Source organism: Podarcis pityusensis (assembly GCF_964106645.2).
Source record: "Podarcis pityusensis genome assembly, chromosome: 12".
NCBI classification, from domain to species: Eukaryota; Metazoa; Chordata; class Lepidosauria; order Squamata; family Lacertidae; genus Podarcis; species Podarcis pityusensis.
Window position 1 is genome coordinate 21,757,826 of NC_138037.1, and position 22,921 is coordinate 21,780,746.

At 43.2% G+C, this 22,921-nt stretch overlaps 2 protein-coding genes across 6 annotated transcripts; one reads left to right on the forward strand and one right to left on the reverse strand.

Moving 5' to 3' along the window:
* Positions 1–4,455: 4,455 nt before the first annotated feature.
* THNSL1 (threonine synthase like 1) lies at positions 4,456–12,403 on the reverse strand. 5 transcript variants are annotated; one of them, XM_080974434.1, is made up of 4 exons: positions 12,285–12,403; positions 9,457–9,512; positions 7,724–7,868; positions 4,456–6,825 (listed from the first exon to the last, which is right to left on the reverse strand). In XM_080974434.1, exon 4 carries the CDS (start codon positions 6,780–6,782, stop codon positions 4,563–4,565), a length of 2,220 nt encoding a protein of 739 aa, XP_080830560.1. In that variant the 5' UTR covers positions 6,783–6,825; positions 7,724–7,868; positions 9,457–9,512; positions 12,285–12,403; the 3' UTR covers positions 4,456–4,562. The 5 variants fall into 5 exon arrangements, with proteins under 5 accessions (XP_080830560.1, XP_080830558.1, XP_080830556.1 ...); XM_080974432.1 differs by having other exon boundaries at positions 9,395–9,512; XM_080974430.1 differs by lacking the exon at positions 9,457–9,512 and having other exon boundaries at positions 12,285–12,400.
* A 75-nt stretch (positions 12,404–12,478) lies between these two features.
* On the forward strand, positions 12,479–21,362 carry ENKUR (enkurin, TRPC channel interacting protein). Its single transcript, XM_080974514.1, has 6 exons — positions 12,479–12,629; positions 13,848–13,998; positions 15,461–15,606; positions 18,127–18,350; positions 19,623–19,769; positions 20,989–21,362. The coding sequence occupies exons 2-6, from the start codon at positions 13,922–13,924 to the stop codon at positions 21,160–21,162; spliced, it is 768 nt and encodes a 255-aa protein (XP_080830640.1). The 5' UTR covers positions 12,479–12,629; positions 13,848–13,921; the 3' UTR covers positions 21,163–21,362.
* Positions 21,363–22,921: the final 1,559 nt, after the last annotated feature.

Below are 22,921 nucleotides of genomic sequence, written 5' to 3' on the forward strand. Positions count from 1 at the left end.
TGGTTGCTTTGCCAATGCACACAGGTAATGCCATAGTAAGAGGCCTTCATACCATAGTAAGAGGCAAAGGTTGTCCCACCTTCCTGTGAGGAATTGCTTTTCCTGCCTACAAGCTGAAATATGGGTAGTTCATGTTATGCCAGTTAAGCGAGCCAAAAGATGAAATAAAAACCCACTCTCCCAAATCCTAGTCTACACACAATTAACCTGAAAGGAACTTAATGCATTAACCCCAAAGCTCCTATTAATTTCCATTTTTTAAAGTTTATTATTCTAACTCTTTGAATTAATACGGCACTAAATTTACCCTACAAAGGATGGTTTTACATTCCTTTGTAGGAGGAACAGACTAGAGTGAATTAAAAATGGTTCTGCTAAAATGACTTTATGATAATACGTGACAGTGAAAGATTTGAGTGTATTACCCAGACAGCTGCTCTGCAAACAGAAAAAAATTACCAAGGTGGTTTCAATGACACTCCAAACATTTAAGTTATGAGAATGATTTTTCCCCCTTTTTAACCATCTCTCCACTGAGAAAAGAAGTGGGCATAGATATAGATATACACACGCACATACAAAATCAACTTAGACTAAACATATAAATGCTGTTTCCAAGATCAGGGGGGAGAAAAATAAATGTGAAATGGTACAGAAAACATTTTAAGGAGAAAAGGGAAGCCATGTGGGAATTGAAATAAATGAAAATGCCAACCCATAGCTATACCAGCAGACTTTAGAGGCAAGGAATGAGGCTTCACATAGAAGTTAGACTCAAAGGAAATGAGGCCCAATAGCCAGCGCACAAGCAAGAACTTTTCCATGCTATTACCTGGTATGAGCATTAAAACTTTACTGCCGTATCCAATGTTGCTCCTAGTCAGATCAGACCCGCTGAAGATAACAGACGTGACTGACCTAGACCCATTAATTTCAATAGACCTCACCCACACTATGCATTTAAATAACATCATACTACTAAATACCGTATTTTTTGCTCTATAAGACTCGCTTTTTCCCCTCCTGAAAAGTAAGGGGAAATGTGTGTGCGTCTTATGGAGCGAATGCAGGCTGTGCAGCTATCCCAGAAGCCAGAACAGCAAGAGGGATTGCTGCTTTCGCTGCGCAGTGATCCCTCTTGCTGTTCTGGCTTCTGAGATTCAGAATATTTTTTTTCTTGTTTTCCTCCTCCAAAAACTAGGTGTGTCTTGTGGTCTGGTGCGTCTTATAGAGCGAAAAATATGGTAGTTTTGGCTTCCCCCAAAGAATCATGAGAACCATAGTTTGCTAAGAGTGCAAAGAGTTGTTAGGATGCTCCCATTTACTTCACAGAGCTCCATTTCCCAGAATGGCTTAACAATCAATCCCTGTTCCCAGGGAACCCTGGGAATAGGGGTACCCTAACAATGCTCAGCACCCATAACAAGCTACAGTTCCCAAGATTCTTTGGGGGAAGCCATGACTATTTGAAGTGTTATGATACTGCTTTAAACCTATAGCAGATACAACCCCCAGTTCTTTAAAGGTAAAGGGACCCCTGACCATTAGGTCCAGTTGCGGACGACTCTGGGGTTGCGGCGCTCATCTCACTTTATTGGCCGAGGGAGCCGGCGTACAGCTTCCGGCTCATGTGGCCAGCATGACTAAGCCGCTTCTGGCGAACCAGAGCAGTGCACGGAAACACCGTTTATCTTCCCGCCGGAGTGGTACAGTGGTGCCTCGCAAGACGAAATTAATTCGTTCCGCGAGTTTTTACGTCTTGCGGTTTTTTTCGTCTTGCAAAGCACGGTGTCGGAAAAGTTTTGGAAAAGCTTCAAAAATCACCAAAGTCTTCAAAAACCTCAAAAAAGGCTACCACACTGTGTGCTATGAGTTGCTCCTCGAAGTCAAGTCGCAGCTGTATTAACGGTTTTAAGAAAAAGGAAACAAACTTGCAAGACGTTTCCGTCTTGCGAAGCAAGCCCATAGGGAAAATCGTCTTGCGAAGCAACTCAAAAAACAAAAAACCCTTTCGTTTTGCGAGTTTTCCGTCTTGCGAGGCATTCGTCTTGCGAGGTATCACTGTACCTATTTATCTACTTGCACTTTGACGTGCTTTCGAACTGCTAGGTGGGCAGGAGCTGGGACCGAGCAATGGGAGCTCACCCCGTCGTGGGGATTCAAACCGCTGACCTTCTGATCGGCAAGTCCTAGGCTCTGTGGTTTAACCCACAGCGCCACCCGACTCCAGTTCTTTAGTAGCAACCAATTGCTCCCCCTCTTTTTCCCCCTCTGGCTGGACTTAACCAACTATTTATGTACCAAATGCTTCATGTCTGTTGACTGATTAACAAGGCAAAGAGAGGAATAGACTGAGCAATAGACGACAATCTCCCTATTTACAATCTATCTACCAGGCCCCGATTGAAAATAGTTCTCTAGCAAGTTTAAAAATCCCTCCCTATCTCTTTAGATGCCACTAATCGCTGAAAGCGATCCTAACAGCTTAAAAGGCCTACATTTTGAGCGCAGATGATCCAAGGAGATCAGAGCTCTGCGGCTCCTTGTATATGTCAGCACATCCGTCACTCCTGCCGCCACCTTGGCTCTGGGAAGCTGGCAGGGGGATTGGAACTGACAGGCCTCCTGCTCTCTCAAGCAAGAGCAAAAACACCTCATCCATTTCATTGCTCCCTGGACTCCTAAGAGCAGCACAGCCCAAGCAGACAGGGCAGGGGAGGAGCATAATATGCTACCTAGGCTTATTTGAATAAAGCAAAGCACGGCGGCTGCTTAGGTGGCTTCTTCTTGCATAGCAGTTTTAATATTTTCTAATATTTCATTAAGACTGCAGCGGCAATGCAGACATTTGGAAGAGACTGTCTCCCCCAGGCAGCTGCTCCGGTGTGTGTGCCCATGGTGTAATGCAGAGGGGAACACAAGGGACTGCTGCTCTAGGACCTTGTTCCGAGCAAAAGAAATGGCATCGTCTGTAGGAGCACCGCACAATTGGATGAGGTGATAATGAGGCTTTCAAGCTCATTTCATAACACGGAGGAAGTTAGAGAATGAGAACAGCTTACTATTCTATGGCTGTCAGCTGATGCTAAATTGGGTATTATGCTATGTTGCGGGCAGCCTGCGGAGGTGGTGGTCATGGCAGAGGTCGGGCACCCACTGCAAAAATGTTGTGGGTGCCCGAGTCGCTGGGAGATGGCACCAGTGACTCAGACCCCACTATAATGGCATAACAACCCATCTATGAGAGACCTTCTTGTGCTCTGAGGAAGAGCTTGTCAGTGTTAATGCTGGCCCAAAGGATTTTGCCCAACAATATTTTACGTGTGTGGTGTTTCTCTGCATTCTCTTCTTCCCACCTTTTAAGGAATTGGGATGAATTTTCCACCACCCCCAATTTATAAATATTTCTTTTAACTATTATGGATAACTCAAAGAGTCCCTTAACGCAAGTCCAAACTTTGAAATGTTATTAGTAGGCTTGCCATACGTCAGGAAAGTTCCTGACATGTCCTGGTTTCCAGTTGTAAAAATGGCGTCAGGGGGTACTTTTGCCAAATTGGCAAAATGTCAGGGGGAAACCTGGATGTAATGTATGGCAACGTGATGTAAAAAGCAGCAAAAACACTATTTTGGGGGGTTTCCCCAAAAAAGCTAAACAACTTTGAAATATGACAACCCTATTATTAGTAAACATTGTTAGCAAACTGTTAAGGATGCCATCTTGTGGCTAATGGCTAAATAGTGTTGCACAAAGTATCTCCCCAAAACTATTTGTTATTCCTTCCCGAGCCAACCAGAAACATCTGATGAAGGGCTGTAGCTCAGTGGTAAAGGGATCCCTGACCATTAGGTCCAGTCGTGGACGACTCTGGGGTTGCAGCGCTCATCTCGCTTTATTGGCTGAGGGAGCTGGCGTACAGCTTCCGGGTCATGTGGCCAGCATGACTAAGCCACTTCTGGCGAACCAGAGCAGCGCACGGAAATGCTGTTTACCTTCCCGCCAGAGTGGTAGCTATTTATCTACTTGAACTCTGATGTGCTTTCGAACATCTCAGTTGCATGCAGAAGGTCCCAGGTTCTTCTTCTTCCTCTCATTAGCTCAGTCGGTATAGCATGAGACTCTTAATGCCAGGGTCATGGGTTCAAGCCCCACGTTGGATGAAAGATTCCTGCATTGCAAGGACCCTTGTGGCCCTTTCCAACCCTACGATTCTACAATAGGGCAGGGAGAAACCCTGGAGAATTGCTGCAAGATGATGTGGGCAGTACTGAGCATCCAAAACAGGACTTCCCTGGGAACCATATGCTAACCTTTTCTATTTCTCTTCCAAACAATGATCTCACCTTTGGGAATATGACATTATTATTTTTCAACAATACTTTTGTTTCTTACACTGCATTCAGTGCTCATGCATGTAAATATCTGGCAGTATATAATCACTAAAAGGCAGCTACTGTGTTTATTAAGCATTTATTAAAACATGCTTTTGGGTGAATGTGTGAGGAGGAGGAGGGAAAATATTCAAAGCGCTATAGGAGGAAAATGTCAAATAAGCCTACAGTTAGAAAACCTTCATGAAGTGGTTTTGTATTAAGGATTCAACGTGTTCCATGAGGACGTTCATGTCAGCAGCACAGACCTGGTACTGCTGCTTCTCGTTCTTTTTCAGAGTCTCTAATAGGCCCCTGTGGACCGGAGGCAAAGGGTTATAAGAGTTTAACAAGTGAAGCTGACTTAACGGAGTCTGCTTGATTTCTCCAATCCTCAAGGCCTGTAGGACAGCAGGTGCAAATTTGGAATAATGAGCCGTAGAAGAAATGATCACCGGGCAAGTTTTATCTTGCAGTCGATCGGCAACCACCTTTGCGAGAGCTGTGTGCGTATCTAAAATGTAGCCTGTGGTATCGAACACAGAGCGAATGGCACCCAGGCAGTCGTCCTCAGAGCACCAATCAGCCACCAAATCCTGCTGAAGCCTGTGCAGGAAGTGTTCCTGCAACTGGAAGCAGCGCTGATTCTCCAGACTGCTAAACAGTTGCGTCACCAGCTGCCCGTCCCCATTAGCAATCAAGTGCAAATGTCGTTCAAGGTTGGAAGACTTCAAAATGTCCACTGCCGGTGACAGACTTTGCATTAATCGCCTCTCCTTTATATTGTACAGGCCTGTTTTTATGAATTCCGTCAAGACGTTGTTTTGATTGGAAGCACAGATGCATTTCCGTATAGGGATCCCCATCATTTGCGCATACTTAGCGGCTAGTATGTTGCCAAAGTTCCCTGTGGGAACACAGACATCGACAGGGTTCCCAAAGGAAATGATGCCTTGCTCAACAAGGTCAAGGTAGGCAGAAGCATGATAGACCACCTGGGGAAGCAAGCGAGCCCAGTTTATAGAATTTGCTGCACTTAACGCTGTCCCGTATTCCACAGTGAGAAAGCCGGTAAAATCTGAATCGGTAAACATCTGCTTGATGGCAGACTGGCAAAAATCAAAGTCTGATCTGACACCTATTACTTTTGTGTTTGCTTCTTGGTAGCCCACCATCTGTGATTTCTGAATCTGGCTAACTCCATCCTGGGGAAAGAGGGTGACCATGGCAATCCTTTGTTTATCAGTCTCCTTAAGCCGACTAAAACCATCCAGGACGGCACTTCCTGTGTCTCCGGAAGTAGCTACCAAGATCAAATAGTTACAGCTTTGGGGGATGCAATATGCAAACAGGTGGGGCATCAACTGCAACGCCAAATCCTTAAATGAAGCCGTTGGTCCATGAAACAGCTCCAAAAGAAACTGATTGCCTGCCAGGTGCCTAACGGGGGCAATTTTAGAACAGGTAAAATTTTGTCCATAGGCAGCCTGAACTATTTCCCATAACTTGGAAGCAGGCACATCAGCAGGATGTATGCACCTTTCCAGTATAACCTGAGCTCTTTCAGCATAGCTTGCCCCAAGTAGATGTTGCCATTCTCCTGCAGTGAATACTGGAAGTCCCATCTCAGGAACAAAAAGCCCACCATCAGGCGCCAGTCCCTCAACAAGAACATCGCTGAAATATTTCACAGAGCCTTTTGGCTCAACCTTCTTATTGCATCTTAGACTCCTGGTGGAAATGAAGCCATCAGAGTCGGAGTCTTGGTACCGCTTCACTGCATGAAGCACTTTCTCTGCAACAGCGTCAGCTGTAATTCCATTCTCACAAAGCACACGGACATCGTACCACTTCTTATAAAACTGCTTCCGAAACTGGAGGATGTCTCTCAGTGAGGTTCCGGGTCCCTGCCCCACAATACGGTCTACTTTCATCAACTGCAACCGATCCATGATGCTTTGTGTCGGTACGTCCAGATAGACCACAACCCCATTTTTCTTCATGTGCTCCATGCTGGCAGCATTCATTGGGTTGGAGCCAGTAAGGGAAACGACACTTCCGGATGCTGAAAGATTTAACAAGGCTTTTCCTTCCTCTTCTAAAAATTGCTCGTTGCCAACATCCTTCAATTTTTCTGCCACACTCATGTTCCAGGTTGTTTCAAGGACATCGTCGTCCACATCTATGAAGCAGGAGCCTAGTTTCTGCCCTACTATTTTCCCCACTGTCGTTTTGCCAGCGCCAGGGGGTCCCATCAGGACAATATTCTTGTCCCCGACAAGAGAATGCCTCGACATCCATGGTGTCCGTGCAAGGGCAAAGCTTCTTGAAAAAATCAACTTTAAATACACATCAGAAACCATGATGCGACTCATTAGCTTTAGATGCCGATTCCAGACCACATGAAACATCTTCTTCTTTTCTCTCGAGCCAATTTCACAAGGAAAGGAAACACTTTAAAAGAAGAGGAAGGGAAAATCCAGTGAGCCAGAAATACTTTAAACCTTAGCCACTTGACATTTAAAATAATTACTAGAATGTGAAGACACTTCTGACTGCTCCATTCCTATCTTAGGGGAGGAAGTTTTGGGGGTTTTTTGAACAAGATCGCTCACCCATTCTGTGACCTGATCATGACAAATAAATGGGTGAGGATTTTATTGAATTCCACCTTCTGTGAAATCTGTGCAGAGGGGAAAGGTTTTCCCTTTAAAGTATGCGTGTTTGTTGTGACATTTCTACTCTGAAAAGAAGCCACATGCTTAAAAAAACAAGCCTCTGTGCCTTCCTGCATAAAATCCTTACACTTAGTTCATTTTCTGTGCGTAGGATAGCTTAACTGTTTCCTTGGCTAAGAGCCACAAGCAGAACAGGACAGAACCACCTCTAACACCACAGAGCTACAATGAATACTCAATAGAGGCACTGACTATAGGCAGGTAATGTTCTCAGAATCAATAAAAAATCCTCAATGGAGCTCCCGAAACTAGCTGCTAGAAAAACCAGTATGTACTCCATTTCTTAGACATATTGTACCACCCCTGCCCTCCCCTTGCCTTTATTTGCACATGTAAGGAAATATTTGGGGCACATTAACCCTAACTACCAGAGGATGGCAAACCTGTAGAAGGTGACAGCTGATTACAATGAATACTTTAACTTTTTATTTAAAACGCACAAACAAAAGCACCCATGAGTGCAATTCAACTCCCACTGGAATGTCAAGACTTCCCCAGTCGTTTAAATGGAGCCAGAGTGCACTTTATGCATTCATATAAAATCCTTTCTTAGCATCCAAATATATTTTCTTTCTTTGAAACCAACCAACCAATTGTTTTGTTACATAACTTACGGTTGCAAGGGTAGCTCACTTCTGTCCCATTATCGTCTGAGCAGGCATTGCAAAAAAATAATAACAAGCCCAGGCAAATGGCATCTGTGACGTGCTCTTGTGCAGCAACCACGTACGGCTTTCTTTCCTTTTTTAAAGCCTCAATCTAGATGGAGCAGAATAAAAGAGAAAGATCAGAGTGAAGCAAATGCCGCACAAGCAATTGCGCTCCAGAGGCAACAGAAGAACAAGCACCGGGCAAAGAGGACTCTCTCCAGCCCCAGAACATGAACACGTTGCCAAGAGTAGATGCGTTTTGTTTGCTCAGGGAAATCAACAGCGACATCAACACGTACCGCAAAACAAACAGTGCACACACTTAAAGTTAGGAGACTAGGAAAACCTCGTATGCTTTGCCTTTTCAAAATTAAAACAAATTGGCCCTGAAAACAATATAATCCTGCATTCTGTTATTGCTAGATGCTTAGCTCTTGCAAGTAAAATATTTTTGGTGAAAGCACAGTTTAATGTAGCCTTTGCTAATCTGGTACCTTCCAGATGCTTTGGGAAACTCCCATCATCCCTAATCATTGGCCCTGATGGCTGGGGCTGATGGGAGTTGGGGCTCAACATCTGGAGGGGGACGAGTTCCCCACCTGTTCTAAACAAACAAAGCTTCTTTCACTTGCTGAGCTACTTTAATAGTGTCAGACGAACCATTCTCATTCACCATCTTTTACTGTTCATTTTTGCCCCTTGGCATCTTTTGACATGTTTATTCCATAATAAGAAGTACAGTGGTACCTCGGTTTACAAACTTAATCCATTCCGGAAGTCCATTCTTAAACCAAAACCATTCTTAAATTGAGGCTCGCTTTCCCTAATGAGGCCTCCCACTGCCGGTGCCCTTCCACCATTCGGATTCCGTTCTTAGACCAAGGTAACGTTCTCAAACCAAGACACTCTTTCTGGTTTTGCGGAGTTTATAAACCAAATCGTTCTTTAACTGGACTGTTCTTAAACCGACGTACTACTGTATGCAGTCTGTAAGACAAGAGGGCATAAATGTCCTGAAGGGACTCCTCCATTCTAGTCATAGCACAGAGGCAGGGATATCTGTGGTCCTCCGAGGTTGTTGGACTACAACTATCACTTGCAGCCAGCACAGCCAATGGTTAAGGAGTTGTAGGCCAACAGCATCTGCAGGGGTGGAGGTCTGCTCTGTCACAGTGTTATAGTCAACTAGCATGACAATCAGAGAAGTACGACATTCACACAGCAACTGTTTTCCATACTCCATGCTCCCACTTTTTCTGTGCTATTTAAGTTTTCTGGGGCTTGGAGCAGGAACCTTCTCCCCAACTCTATTCCATCATGCAGCTAAAGCTTTTTTAAAAAATAAAATAAAAATTCAGGCGCATTTCCTGCTGGATAACTAATTGCAATGAGTCCCAGGTTATGGTTTGAAGGCAAATGAAACAATTTGCTGAAGCTAAGCAGTGCTGGGCTGGTCACTACCTGGATGAAAGAAAGGTGGGGCATAAAGGCATAAAAACATATTTTTAAATTACATTTCCGTGGTGACCTTTATATAGACATTTAATATTTGTAGTGATTTTGTTTGTTCTACTGCATTACTAGAATACCTCCAATGTGCTTTAACTGTAACTTTATTCTTTTTAAGTTGCTTACTTTCTTTTATTTAGAAAATTGAGCTGATGTATACAAATGAATGCAGGTCACAGAGCTTATACTTCTCCAGCGGCAGCTTGTCTCTATACAGGAATATGTGCTGATTACTTTGGGAAACCTAGATTTAAATGCGACAAACAGATGAAAAGTGGTGACTGGGCCAGAAATCAGCAGAGTCCTTCAGCGTTGTGGGGCCGTGACTGTGATTGTGCCAGTGCAAATATTTAACTCACAGCTCTTTGCTCTTCCCTGGCTAAAAAATGTGGCTGCAATTCACCATCTATGTAGAACACTGGCCTTCTGGGACATGGCTGGTTCTCTGAACTACTGTACACTAAACGTATATTGTATACTGTTATTGTCACACACCCAATGTGGCCCCGCTGAAATAGATCCAGGCTGAAATTTGATGAATACTAACATGAGCGTAGCCAGGATTTTTTTGTGGGGGAGGCAAACCTTTTGTTGGGGGGGGCAGAACCTCAGTTTGCTATGTACTTTTATTGATTGGGGGGGGCAGCTGCTCCCCCTTGGCTACGCCCATGAATACTAATGTAGGTACACATAAAGCTCCCATAAAGGCATTGCTACCCCACTGCCAGTAATGTGTGCTGACCTACTTTAACCAGAAAGCAATGAATTGAATAATATTTCTACAGCTCTGATTCCAAAGCATTCAAATCTATCCCAAGGATTTGCCCTTAAAATACTATATATCTGCGTGATGTCCCCTTGGAAACCCCAAACTGTTTTTTTCCATTACATTATCATTGCAACAAAACTGTCGAAGAAAAATTTGAATATCTATCTGTCTCAGGTCAGACATAGGTAAAGGGACCCCTGACCCTTAGGTCCAGTCGTGACCGACTCTGGGGTTGCGGCGCTAATCTCACTTTATTGGCTGAGGGAGCCGGCGTACAGCTTCCGGGTCATGTGGCCAGCATGACTAAGCCGCTTGTGGCGAACCAGAGAAGCGCATGGAAATGCCGTTTACCTTCCCACCGGAGCGGTACCTATTTATCTACTTGTACTTTGACGTGCTTTCGAACTGCTAGGTTGGCAGAAGCAGGGACTGAGCAACTGGAGCTCACCCCGTCGTGGGGATTCGAACCGCCAACCTTCTGATCAGCAAGTCCTAGGTTCTGTGGTTTAACCCACAGTGCCACCCTTCTAATTAAACTGGCAAATAACATCCAAAAATAAGATTGCCATGAGCAATTCAATACACATTTCAGCCATGCAGCATAGATGATTACAATAACTATGATGCAACATGGAAGTAGTAAGTTGGTATTTCCAATACTTCTTTGTGCCATTAGCTGTTGTACAACATAAAAGAGAAAACAGAATTTGTGGATAAGCTTTAAATAGCACTCATTTATGAAAATTTTAAAAATATCCAGTGATTTGAGAATTGCCTTGCAATTCTCTTCCTCTTCCTGTGCAGGCATCACTTACTATATTAAACAATCAGAATGCAATTGCAAAGCATTTTCTATAACTTGCATCTAGCAATGCCAGTAGCAATGACCCCAATTCAAAGCAGAATCCGACTTCTAAGAAGGTTGGAAGAAGAGGAGTATGGCAAGAATGAAGTGAAGGGTCAATGTATTCATTCAAATGTGATCATAACCAATATGAATTGTCTTAGTTATCACTGCTTCTCACCCAGCAGTGGCCAGCTTTCTTCCATAGGCAACACGTGTGAATCTTTTCAAATGTTGTTTTAGTTATTATTACATTTACATCCCACACTTCTACAAAGGACATCAAGCAGCATAAGAAGTGTCTGCTGGATCAGACCAACGACCTAGTCCAATACAGTGGTACCTCGGGTTAAGTACTTAATTCGTTCCAGAGGTCCGTACTTAACCTGAAACTGTTCTTAACCTGAAGCACCACTTTAGCTAATGGGGCCTCCTGCTGCTGCCGCGACGCCGGAGCACGATTTCTGTTCTCATCCTGAGGCAAAGTTCTTAACCTGAAGCACTATTTCTGGGTTTGCAGAGTCTGTAACCTGAAGTGTATGTAACCTGAAGCGTATGTAACCCAAGGTACCACTGTACAGTACTCTGTTCTCATACTGATCAACCAGATACCTAGGGGAAGCCTACAAGCAGAATCTGAGCACAAATGGTATTCAGAGGCCTATTGCCTCCAACATCCCCCGCACAAAATGTTAAAAGCGTGGCACTTATTTCAAGAACTGCGTACCAGCACCTTTTTGATTCTTTAAAAAAAAAAAAAAAGCACTGGGATCTGCCTAGCTCTGCTGAGCAAATTTATTGTATTGCCAATTTACTGGGCTGCAGTTGTGAATGTATTCATGTATACATCTGAGCTCTGCGTCTCTTGCACGTTACTGCTTTGGGGTTCTGCTTTCCCCCTCCTTTCTCCCTGCCAGCCTACTCGCGTGGTGCATCTGATGCCGGCGGGCCCACCAGACCTCCTGCATGCCACAATTTTGACACCCTTTAAACTTTATTCAGCGACCCGTGACTTTTCTCTCTGCTGCAGCAGAAACAAAGCAACGAAGAGTACCCCTTCTTCAAGATATGGGGCGCCCCCCCCCCGGTCTCGTCAGTGGGTGGGGAGGGAAGCTCCTGCTCCAATGCAGCGCCTCGAGCAGGATGGGGACCGAGTCTCTCCCTTCAGGACAACCAGAGGGCGACCCACCCGTTCCCCCCATTCCCTGCCAAGGCTGCCAAGAGCAGAGGGGAGGCTGCTCCTCGTGAGCAGGGAAGGATCCATGCACGTAGCATGGATCCGAAAAGGAAGGAAGGAATCCGTTTCAAGGCACGCAAAAAATTAAAATCCCTGCCCTCCCATAAAGCGCCTCTCCGCCATTGCTCAACCCAGCCCCCCTCTAACCACATGCAGGCAGACCTACCTGCTACTACGCGTGCGCGAAGTCCCACGCCGGCGGCGTCCTCCTTCCTATCTCTGCGCGGTATCTCTACGGCGGCGTCCTCCCTCCCTGCCCCTGCTGCGCCTGCGCGCCATTCCTTTCCTCCCCGCCCCCCCCGGCTTCGCTCATTGTTCACGGCACAGCCCGGAAATGGCGTCACAAAGCCACTCTCCCGTTCCACACACACACACACACACACACGCGGGCGCGTTGCTAAGCGGTGGTTTCCAAGGGCGACCAAACAGTGCCGCTGGTTCTAATCCGCGGCAGCCGAGGAGGCTTCGAACGGGAGCGGAAAAGGGCTCGGAGGAGAGAAAGGAGAGCGGGGTAAGGCGAAGAGAGGGAGGCGGGGAAGGGATGGGAAGGCAGGGCAGGGAGCAGGGAAAGCAAGAGGGACTCTGAGCGGGTGCAGACGGCGCGCGTTTTTTTTTTGTTTTGTTTTGTTTTTTGGTCCAAATCTCACACATTTTTAACTTCACAACAGCCCTGAGAGAGTGGCTGGCCCGAAGTCACCCAGTGAGCTTCTTGGCGAAGTGGGGTTTTGTAGTCCAACAACATCTCAAAGGCTAAGATATCATCATCATCATCTCATCTCTGCACTATTCCTCTGCCTGTTCAGATAAGCAGCAGTAGCAGCAGCTCCCCAAAGCCTCGCCTTTCCCAGGTCTGTCACCTTGACAGCCTTTTAACTGGAGGTTTTTTTTAAACCCAGACCCTGAACGAAAAACATTTGTGTATTTTTGGGAACCATGAACCGTAATAAAAAAAATAATGTACGCGCTTTGACATTGCATTATAGCATTTCTGGAGCCTATTCCGATAGCTGCTTTTAACTTGTGCAGCATACATTGTGCACGTATGACAGCTGACGTGTGGCAAAGCACATCGCCCGATCACTTGGCAGGATGGTGTTAAAACTATCCAAGCTACCACAGGGTGAGGTTTAACATAACTCTGGGGAAGTCATACATGGGTTTCCTCAGCCAAGTGCAGAAGTACAATAAGACCTTCCTCACCCACTTGGCAGGACAATTCAGGTGTTAGGTTGTAGAGACTCCATGTGATGTTGTTACTTAGAAAAATGGGTGAGAAACCTGTGGTACTGCAGATGTGGTTGGATGATTCTCTGCAGCCCTGATTACTGATCGTGCTGGTGGAGGCTGTCCCAACAACTTCTGACCCAGGGTCAACTCTGTGCAGACCTAGAGAGGAGGCTGGAAGTGATAATGTGAGCGATATTCGGGCAAACCGTGGAACTGGGATGGTTGAAATGTTGAGGTCAAAGGATAAAAGTGACCAGCCAAGGAGGAATGTGCTAACGAGAAGAATATAGAGTGTAAAAGAAGGAAGGGAAGGATAAGAAGTATGTGCCTGGGGGACGGGATGCGGGGAGAAAAACCGAAAGGAGAGGTGGAATGGTGTTTATGAGACAAAATGTGACAGGCAGTTCACTTTTTAAAAGATTTCTTTTTTCATTTAAAAAAAATTATTCAAAAGTTACAATACAGTTACAATACATTTTCAATCAATGTATCCCCTCCACAGACACAGATATTTTAAGACAGGTCACTTTAGAAGTCTGGCAATTTAAATTATCTGCAGACTGTATCTCTGTGAAGATGGCAGCAATGTGCATGGAGGAGAGCATTTACAACCTTCTACCTTACAATCTGGATAAGTCTTGCAAGGCCCCCAGGTATGTGGGTAAGGACACTTGGGACTCATTCTGACAACCTTTTATACTTGTCAATCAGTGATGGACCTGTTCCTATGGGAAAATGTTACAATAATTTTTCTGTTAAAATGAATTTTGTGTCTCCTATCATACTACAGCCTTGGAAGTGAGAAGGGACCTTTGGGTGCATTCACATGGCAGTTTATTCTGTTTTCACGACAGAATACTTCTGGAACTATAGTGGAATATAGTGCAAGTTTATTATTCATTTCTATGTTATTTACTTCCAGAAAAAAAATCTGTTAGCAAATAATATGGAAATGAGTGCTAAACTTGCATTATATTCCACTATAGTTTCACTGTAATCCACTATAGTTCTGGAAGTGACTTTTACATCATGTGAAAGCTCAAATATAATTTTGAGATTTTGCCTTTTTCTTTTTTGCTTCCTAGTATTTAATGCTGTTCTCCTTTCTTTTCCATCTTTTTAATTTTTCAAGATATGCTTCATATCCTCTCACAGCATACTAGTGTGGCTGATATATAAGGGAATTGCTGCAAATTGCAGTCAAAGAGAACACTCCCCAGCTCTGTCTTATGTGGTTTGGATTTTTGTTGCGTGAACCACTAATGGCAGAATTATACAATGGACGCATCTTTTTGAATATACGGCAATCAATATCTGAAATTTAATTTCACCAGCTCAGGCAAATGTTATGCCTTTCTCATTCATGTGACCCAAACCACTGGAAGTCATGGCAGACCAAGAGAGAAATTCACTATAATCACTATAAAGTGATAAAATAAATGAGAAACAGTGTTTTCAAACCCAGTAAAGAGAATCACTTTGGAACAGCAATTCCCTGTTTTTGCTGACTTTTATTCCACTGTTGATTTAACTCTGGATAGGTGTGCAGTGTATAATACCAAACTATGGCTTAATGGGACCTTGTGAAGGTGTCACAGTCACTTATTTCCTCCCCAGTCTTTATTACTCCCACAACTAAGCCCAGTTTTAACTTCACATGCCACCTGAACCTGGGTTTGTAGTTATAAACTCTCCTTAGCTGTGATTCCTGCATTGTGGGGAGCTGGACCAGGTGACGCTTGGGGTTCCTTCCAGTTGTACAATTCTATGATTCCTTGCTACAGCCAAGAACAAACTTTGCACGGGAGTTGGGAAGACTGGGGCAGAGCAATGTGACTACAACCTCCTCTTGAGGCTGCCCATTTGCATGGTCCTGGTGAGCCATAGTTTGGCTTACTGTGTCATGTGAACCAAGTCAATGGGTGTTGCTGATTTCAGGCACAAATGAGATCAGAACAATATTATTTCTTTTCAAATATTTCATTTTTTACTTTGATAGACTACAGTCATTAAGGGACAGTGCTCAAGAACATTGTTGTCAGGGGGGGAGGGGGAATAGCCTGTAGCTTCTCTTTCAGTTCTAATTATTGTGTGTATATTTTCTCTTCACTAAAGATATGTATCGACATTGAAAACGTATGTAAAAAATACAATACAGCAAAGTAAAGCACCGTGGAAAACCATAGGACCACCAAAAGTCCAGGTGCCAAATCCAAAAGACTTCCTTCAGAAACATTCAAAGGAACCAAAGTTACCACAGAGTATGTTTCATTAATTTGTATATGTTTATTAAATGTATACCATTTGTATGTCTCTTTTTCCAGTGCATAGAATCATAGAATCATAGTCCCAACTCCCTGCAGTGCAGGAATCTAAACGAAAGCATCCATGACAAATGGCCATCCAATGCCTGCTTAAAAACCTCCAATGAAGGAGAGTCCACAACCTCCCAAAGGAGACCGCTCCACTGCTGAACAGCTCTAACTGTCAGAAAGTTCTTCCTATTGTTTAGCTGTAATCTCCTTTCTTGTAACTTGAAGCTTTTGGTTCAAGTTCTACCCTCCAGACCAAGAGAAAACAAGCTTGCTCCATCTTCCACGTGACAGCCCTTAAGATATTTGAAGGTGGCTATCATATCTAGCCATGTTCAAATATATAAAAGGATGTCACATAGAGGAGGGAGAAAGGTTGTTTTCTGCTGCTCCAGAGAAGCGGACACGGAGCAATGGATCCAAACTACAAGAAAGAAGATTCCACCTAAACATTAGGAAGAACTTCCTGACAGTAAGAGCTGTTCGACAGTGGAATTTGCTGCCAAGGAGTGTGGTGGAGTCTCCTTCTTTGGAGGTCTTTAAGTAGAGGCTTGACAACCATATGTCAGGAGTGCTCTGATGGTGTTTCCTGCTTGGCAGGGGGTTGGACTCGATGGCCCTTGTGGTCTCTTCCAACTCTATGATTCTATGATTCTATATCTCCTCTCAGTCTCCTCTTTTCCAGGCTAAACACACCCAGTACCTTCAGCCACGCCTCATAAGGCTTGGTACAAAGCAAAAGAACAAATCGTGTAAAAATATCTGTAAATTCAAGATAAAAACTCTGCAGCCAAGAACAGAAATCAGCCATTCCAATTCATTCTCAGAAGAAATCTCCAAAACCTGGTGAGAAACGATGTGCGATATTAACTTCCTTTCTCACCAGGAAGTTTCCACCAAGAGGAAAAAGTATTCAGTTCTAGAGTGAGATCATCCCACAGACTTGGGGCCACTGCTGTAAAAGCCCTACTTCTAGCAGCAGATATAAGGATTGCCTGCAGAGATGGTAACTGCTGAACACAGGGAGCAGGGAGCTGATATAATGAAAGCCTACCAAACCTAAGCCTAGATATTTATTTCATTTTAATCTCATCCTTTATCTGAGCAGTGCTCGTCAGCGTTGTTCTCCCCCCCCCCCCAATTTTATTCTAATGGCTATGATTAGAAGATATAAAGACTTGCCCAAAGTCAGTACCATTGCTAAGTAGTTATTTGTATCCCAGTCTCCCTAAGCCTGGTGTAATATTCTGACTATACCACATTGATGAGTATCCCAGGCCACGTAAAATTCCACTACAATTTTACCCAGGTTAACATCCAGTAATATCTACTGTAATCTCTTGGACACATGGGCAATTCTGTTCTAGTGATTTTAAGGACCACATGTTAGTTGGCTGGTTGTTTAGTTTTTGCCTCTGATCTGGATGTGCAAGGCTAGACATCAAGGCTTTTGTTAATCATGCCAAGTCTGCATATTATAAGGAAGACTTAAGTTGGCCAATCCACACCATGCTTGGGAAAGCTCAGCTATTTAATAGAGATCTCCACTGAAGTCCCCTTATAGTGCTTAAAATGGAAGTGTTTGCTTATAAATGTATATATTGTCAGAAAGAGTGGTTATAGAATGTGACATTTTGTTTTCACAAATGGATTTTGGGAATTGTGACAAGTCCAGGAGCATTACAGTTGGACCCCAAGTAATCAGGAGCCTCAGCGTTGCTGACTCCAAATGTTATTCTAATATTATTATTTGTTAGATACGTACTACAAAAAAAGTTTCAGTGTGACATGCAATATGAAAAATAGGGTTAGGAAAAACAAAAAAGATACAAAAAATTAACAAGAACAAGAAACATTTAAAATGTTCATAGACTAATTATAAAAGCAGCAGACAAGAACTCACCTCCCTCCAACTACATACACACAATGACACAAAAAAAGGTATGAAACTTTTCAAAATAATGAGTGTGGGTATTTTCCTGAAGCACAATATAGTTTGGTTTTTTAATGTACATTTAGTTAGCTTTTTAAGCCTTTATGGCAATATGTCATCAAGTTGTTTTGTTTCTTTCCACAACTATTTTGAAATGTATCTTTTGCCCTTCACTGGGATGTCTTGGGCAATGGCTTAAATATTGTTCATCTTGATAGTTTACAGCAGTTACTTTATTCATTTATCATCCAGGACATGACAAGCCCCTCTCTACCTAGTCCTTCGTGAGCTGTCACCTCTCACTTCTTACACATCACTTCTTATACTTGCTGCTCCCCAAAATAATCCTCCTTATGATGCAAAGTGTCATAAGGAAACAAGCTGTCTAGGGCTGAAAGATCAGAATCCAGAAAATTGGAGGCAAAGGTGAAGGTTGAATTAAAGGCATAGACTTAGCAGAATCCTGTGCCACGTAGATGAACATTTTAAAAAGTGTGATTCGTTTTGTGGCTTTTTATTTTTTTAAAAAAAAACAGGAAATAAACATCAAGGAGGAAAGAAAGTGAAACCAGGTGTGCCTAAATTGTCAGATCACCCACTCATGGGAATTCAGAGTTCAAAGAATTTCATAAGCACAAATGCAGCTAATGTCATCATGGGAGTGCCTAAGAAACCTCTACCAGCTTGTGTTGACCGACGACAAGGCGACAAATACGTCCTTGAAACTTCAGGACTCGTTCCAAAATATCTCAAGAAAAAGGTATGCCTTATCAAAATGATGTGGTGCATTTACTAACAGTGAAATCCTATACATGTCTTCTTAGAAATAAGTCCTGTTGAGTTAAATGGGGTTTACTCCCAGGCAACATCAACCCATTTGCCTTGTGGGAATCCCTTGTGGACGACCCCAGTGCTTGGAGACAGGCAGTCAAGTCGTGTATCCATAGCAGTGACCAAAAGAGAAAAGACTGCTTGAAGGAGCACAGAGAGAAGAAACACCGTGGTACATCTGCAGCAGCACAACTGGATGCCTTCATCTGCAACATAACATGTCTCTCCCACATTGTTCTCTACAGCCACAGCAGGCGCTGCAACCTTTCAACAGCTTGACCTCACCCCCAAAGGCGCACTCCTCCATTGTCTCCCGAGACAGACAGGTGCCAATATCAACTCCCAAGCATAGGAATGCAACATAAGGCTCACTTATTTGCAATACTGAGTGAGCCAGATGAGCCATTGGTGTGATCCAGAAGGCTCCTCTTATGTTCTTAGGGCACGGGCAAAATTTTTAGAAACCAGAAGTGCCTGACCCTGAATATCTTTGTTGGGAATCTTAGTATTTTTAGCCAAAGTGAAGTAGTGGACATTAATGAGAAGTAGGGATATTTTTGAGTATTTTATAAAAGGTGTTAGATGTTTAATATCATAACTGAAATCACATGTATTTAAAAGCAACAACAGATCAACTGGAGAATCCCATCCATCTCCAGATCAGTCCCTTTGCTCACAAGGGTACCAGCTACATCCCCCTTCCTATTCATAGGAAATGGAATAATTTTTCTGCTAAGGCTGCAATCCTGTATCTACTTACCTGGGAATTAGCAGCATTGAATTATGTGGGGCTTACGTCTGAGTTGGTATGTATAGGAGGATTGCACTGTGAATCTATAGTTCTGAAGTCTAAAGGTCCCTAGCCAACATTTCCATAAATTTTAGAGGCTTAGTGTGTGTTTCTCCATTATTTTTCTATTTCTAAGGTTTTTTGGTACTTTGGCAAAACCTCATGCCTGTTGATATGTCCTACTTGCCTGTAGATGCTGCTTTTGGCTACATAAGGATTCATACCCAAATGAATGAGTACACTATTAGTATATACTAGGATTAATTAGAAAAAGTTCAAAGTAGTCTTTTTCTTTCTAAAAAAAAGATAAGCAAAAAAAGTTATATTACATAAGGGTCTTTGTTGTTGATGACAACAACAACAACAACAACAAAAATATATGAATATCTGGAAGGTGCATTTTTCTTGTAGGATTACGGCATTACTCCGAAATATGTAACTAAGCGAAATGAAGAAGTAAAGAGAGCTCAGGAAGAATATGATGCCTATGTCAAGGAAACTCTCAGACAAAAAGCCATGAAACGGCTCTCTGATGAAGACAGGGACAGTCTTCTTGAGGTATGTGGGTTGACTTGAATTAGACAGACTGAGGCATAAAAGATACATTTGTACAGGCACGAATGGGAAAGGCTTTATGAATAGCAGTGCAACTAAGAAGGGTAGATTTTCACTAGATGGAGCTCTAAAATAGTTATCTGCAGGACTGAGCAAGTTGGATGTGACAGAAATGTTTACAAAGTCTTTTCTGGAAGCTAGATTCCATATCATCACACACTTAATTGCGTCAGCAGTAGTGGACCACTGTGGAGCCCAACTGCAGTTAAAGGCATGTCAAAAGGTTTTGTCCCACTTTAAAGAATAATCAGTAGCCAACATCTTGAGTTTTTTTCTTACGTTACAGTGTGCGGAAAATACAGTTGTGCAAGGCAATCTGTGCATGCTTAATATGAAGTAAATCCCATGGTGTTCAGTGCACCTCACTCCCAGGAAAATGTATATAGGACTGTGAGCCTATAAATGTTTACTCAGAGGAAAGCCTTACTGAGTTCAGTGGAGCTTAGCTTCCACTCAGCTGAGTATAGCAGCCTTTCTCAAACTTGTGACCTCCAGCTGTTTCTGGAGTCTCAACAATCATGGCCAGTGGATAGGGATAATACGAGATGTCCAAAACATCTGGAGGTCTCCAAGTTGGAGTATAGGATTGCAGTCCTATATATATATACACACACACACACACACACACACAGAAGAAAATTGCATGGAGATCAATGGGGCTTATTCCAGTGTAAGTATGCATTGCAGGGTGGTGAACTGCTGCCCTGCAGGCTGAACCATTAAGCAATTTATTTATTTTTACCCCTCCAACATGTACCAATTTTTGCCTGCAGCAGTAGCAGAATCTGCATCAAGTAACAACACAGCATTGGGCTGGGCAGAGAGATAAGCCCAGCCTCTTAATGGGAAGGGAAGCACCAACTTCCCCACTCTTCAGATCAATAGTCTGAAGAGGCGCAGGGGGCACAATTCCCCCACCCCTCTGTGATGCTAAACTGGGCAGAGAGGTCCCTAGTATGTGTCTTCTAGTCGTGTATTTATGTGTACCTGCATTTGTATGTGTGCTCTGATGTGTGTACCTTTATGCGTGTATATATGGTGTGTGAATGCATGTATGACTATAGGGTGGCTTCCCAGAGGGCTTGTATAAGATTGCAGCCTTATTGTGTTACTGTATAATGCTGCCCGTATACTAATTCGTCTCTTTGTATACTCCAAATAGGGTCTTAAGAAGAATTGGGAAGACGTGCATCACCAATTCCAAAGCCTTTCCGTTGAAATAGACACACTACCAAAGAAACTTCACAAAGAAAGGCTGGAAGCAGAGATGAAACAGCTGGAACATGACATTCAGACAATTGAGAAACACAGAATCATTTATATTGCAAACAAATGATCAGGGCATCCTTGTTGGGGGGGGGGAATCCTCTGAGATGAAAACAAATATTACTTTTACTATAGAAGCACAAAATACCCATATATTCATCTGTAGGTTAATATTTAGGTTTTGACAAGTAGAACTTTAGCTATATATTAGTTTTGAAAGTTTTAAAATATCTATTTTTTTCCAAATAAATATATCTATTTATTTATTTCCTGATTGTTCAGTGACCTATACTTTATTTTTAAAAAACACCCCAAAAGTTTAATTGTTCATGTAACATGATGTACAGCAATAATTCAAATAAGATGATAAATTAAGAGAGTATGGGAAATATATGTATAATAAAGAGTTGCTAACCAAAGCTCCAAGTTCTATTTATGGTTTGGCTTCTAGATTACCCAACAGCCAGGAAACGGTGTAATCTTCCTTTAAAGGTGAAAATAGGGGCAGTAAATGGAATGTGATGCTCACCAAAGCAGCTCTATAAATCCAAAGCACTTGATGTTTAAGGCATGCTCAAAGAACAGGTATATTCCAGGATTAAAGTATTACAAGATTTAGTGAACAAGACAAAGTTAGACCCATTGCAGCTCCTACATCTTGCCAAATTGTCTAGCTTTACAGCACTTCCAAACCACATTTGCATTTAAGGTCATGGGAATGTGAGCAAGCTTTGTCATCACAAGTCCAAAACATTAAGATTTTTTGTGGGTTAGAACTGAGGCATGAACTCTGCTTCACACATTAACTGCACTGTATACAACGCAAATGGCATTGTACTAGGCTGTGCATGTTCCAGACTTGCAGAGCATTCTAAATTTCCCTTCTGCCAGGGTTAGACTGAATTACGGTATCCTTCCACTCAGCTCTGCCTTCTGAACCTGCCTCCCAGTGGCTTCTGAATGTGTGGACGAGTGGGAAGCCTGCTTGTGGTAAGGGCTAGCAGAAAGCCCCCAAACAGTGAGGGGCTGAGACAGTCTGGGATCCATTGCATCCCAAGCTAATCCCACTGCCATCATGTAACAGCATCAATCCTGATCAGATTCAGTTGCTGAGGGAGCTGGAGCAGCAATTGGGCTCAGTCCTCTCCCACCATCCACTACAACTACCATGAGCAGCTGAGCTGTGGAAATGACAGCGGTTCCACCCCCCTGCAAAGCCCTGCCAATGGTGTTTGGATTGTGTCCTAAATCACATACAGGACATCCTCCTCACCAAACTTCACAGAAAGTCCCTGGAATTGCAAATATCCCTGTTAATTGCCTGGTTCATATACACCAGCATGGGACGGTTTGTTTAACAAATCACACAACTTCTACTGCAAATGATCAAGCAAACCATCGTTTATTTCTCCAAAGGTTTTTTTTTGTTTTCTAGCTGTTTTTGTCTCATGCCTTTGTCTTTTAGTGAGCTCCTGGTGTGGGATGGTCAAACAAACCATGGTTAAAGAAGCAATACCGCATAATGTCAAGCTATAGTTAAAACAAGTGAAGATTTGTAAGATTTGTAATCATGGCTTCAGATCATGGTGTTGGCAGTAAAACCATAGGTAAGCTGCTGGGCAGGGCTCAGGCATAGCGCTAAGCCATGGTTCAACAAACCATAGTTATGCCATAGTTCAGTGTTGCATGTGTCTCAGCAGCTTGGGACAAGGCAGATTGTTCCTGCTTTCACTTCAGGGTGGGAATTGGGCAGTGAATAAGAGTCAATGCCTTATTAAATAATTCTCTGTCATTTATCAGAATACTGTAATGGCTTTTTAAAAAGTAAT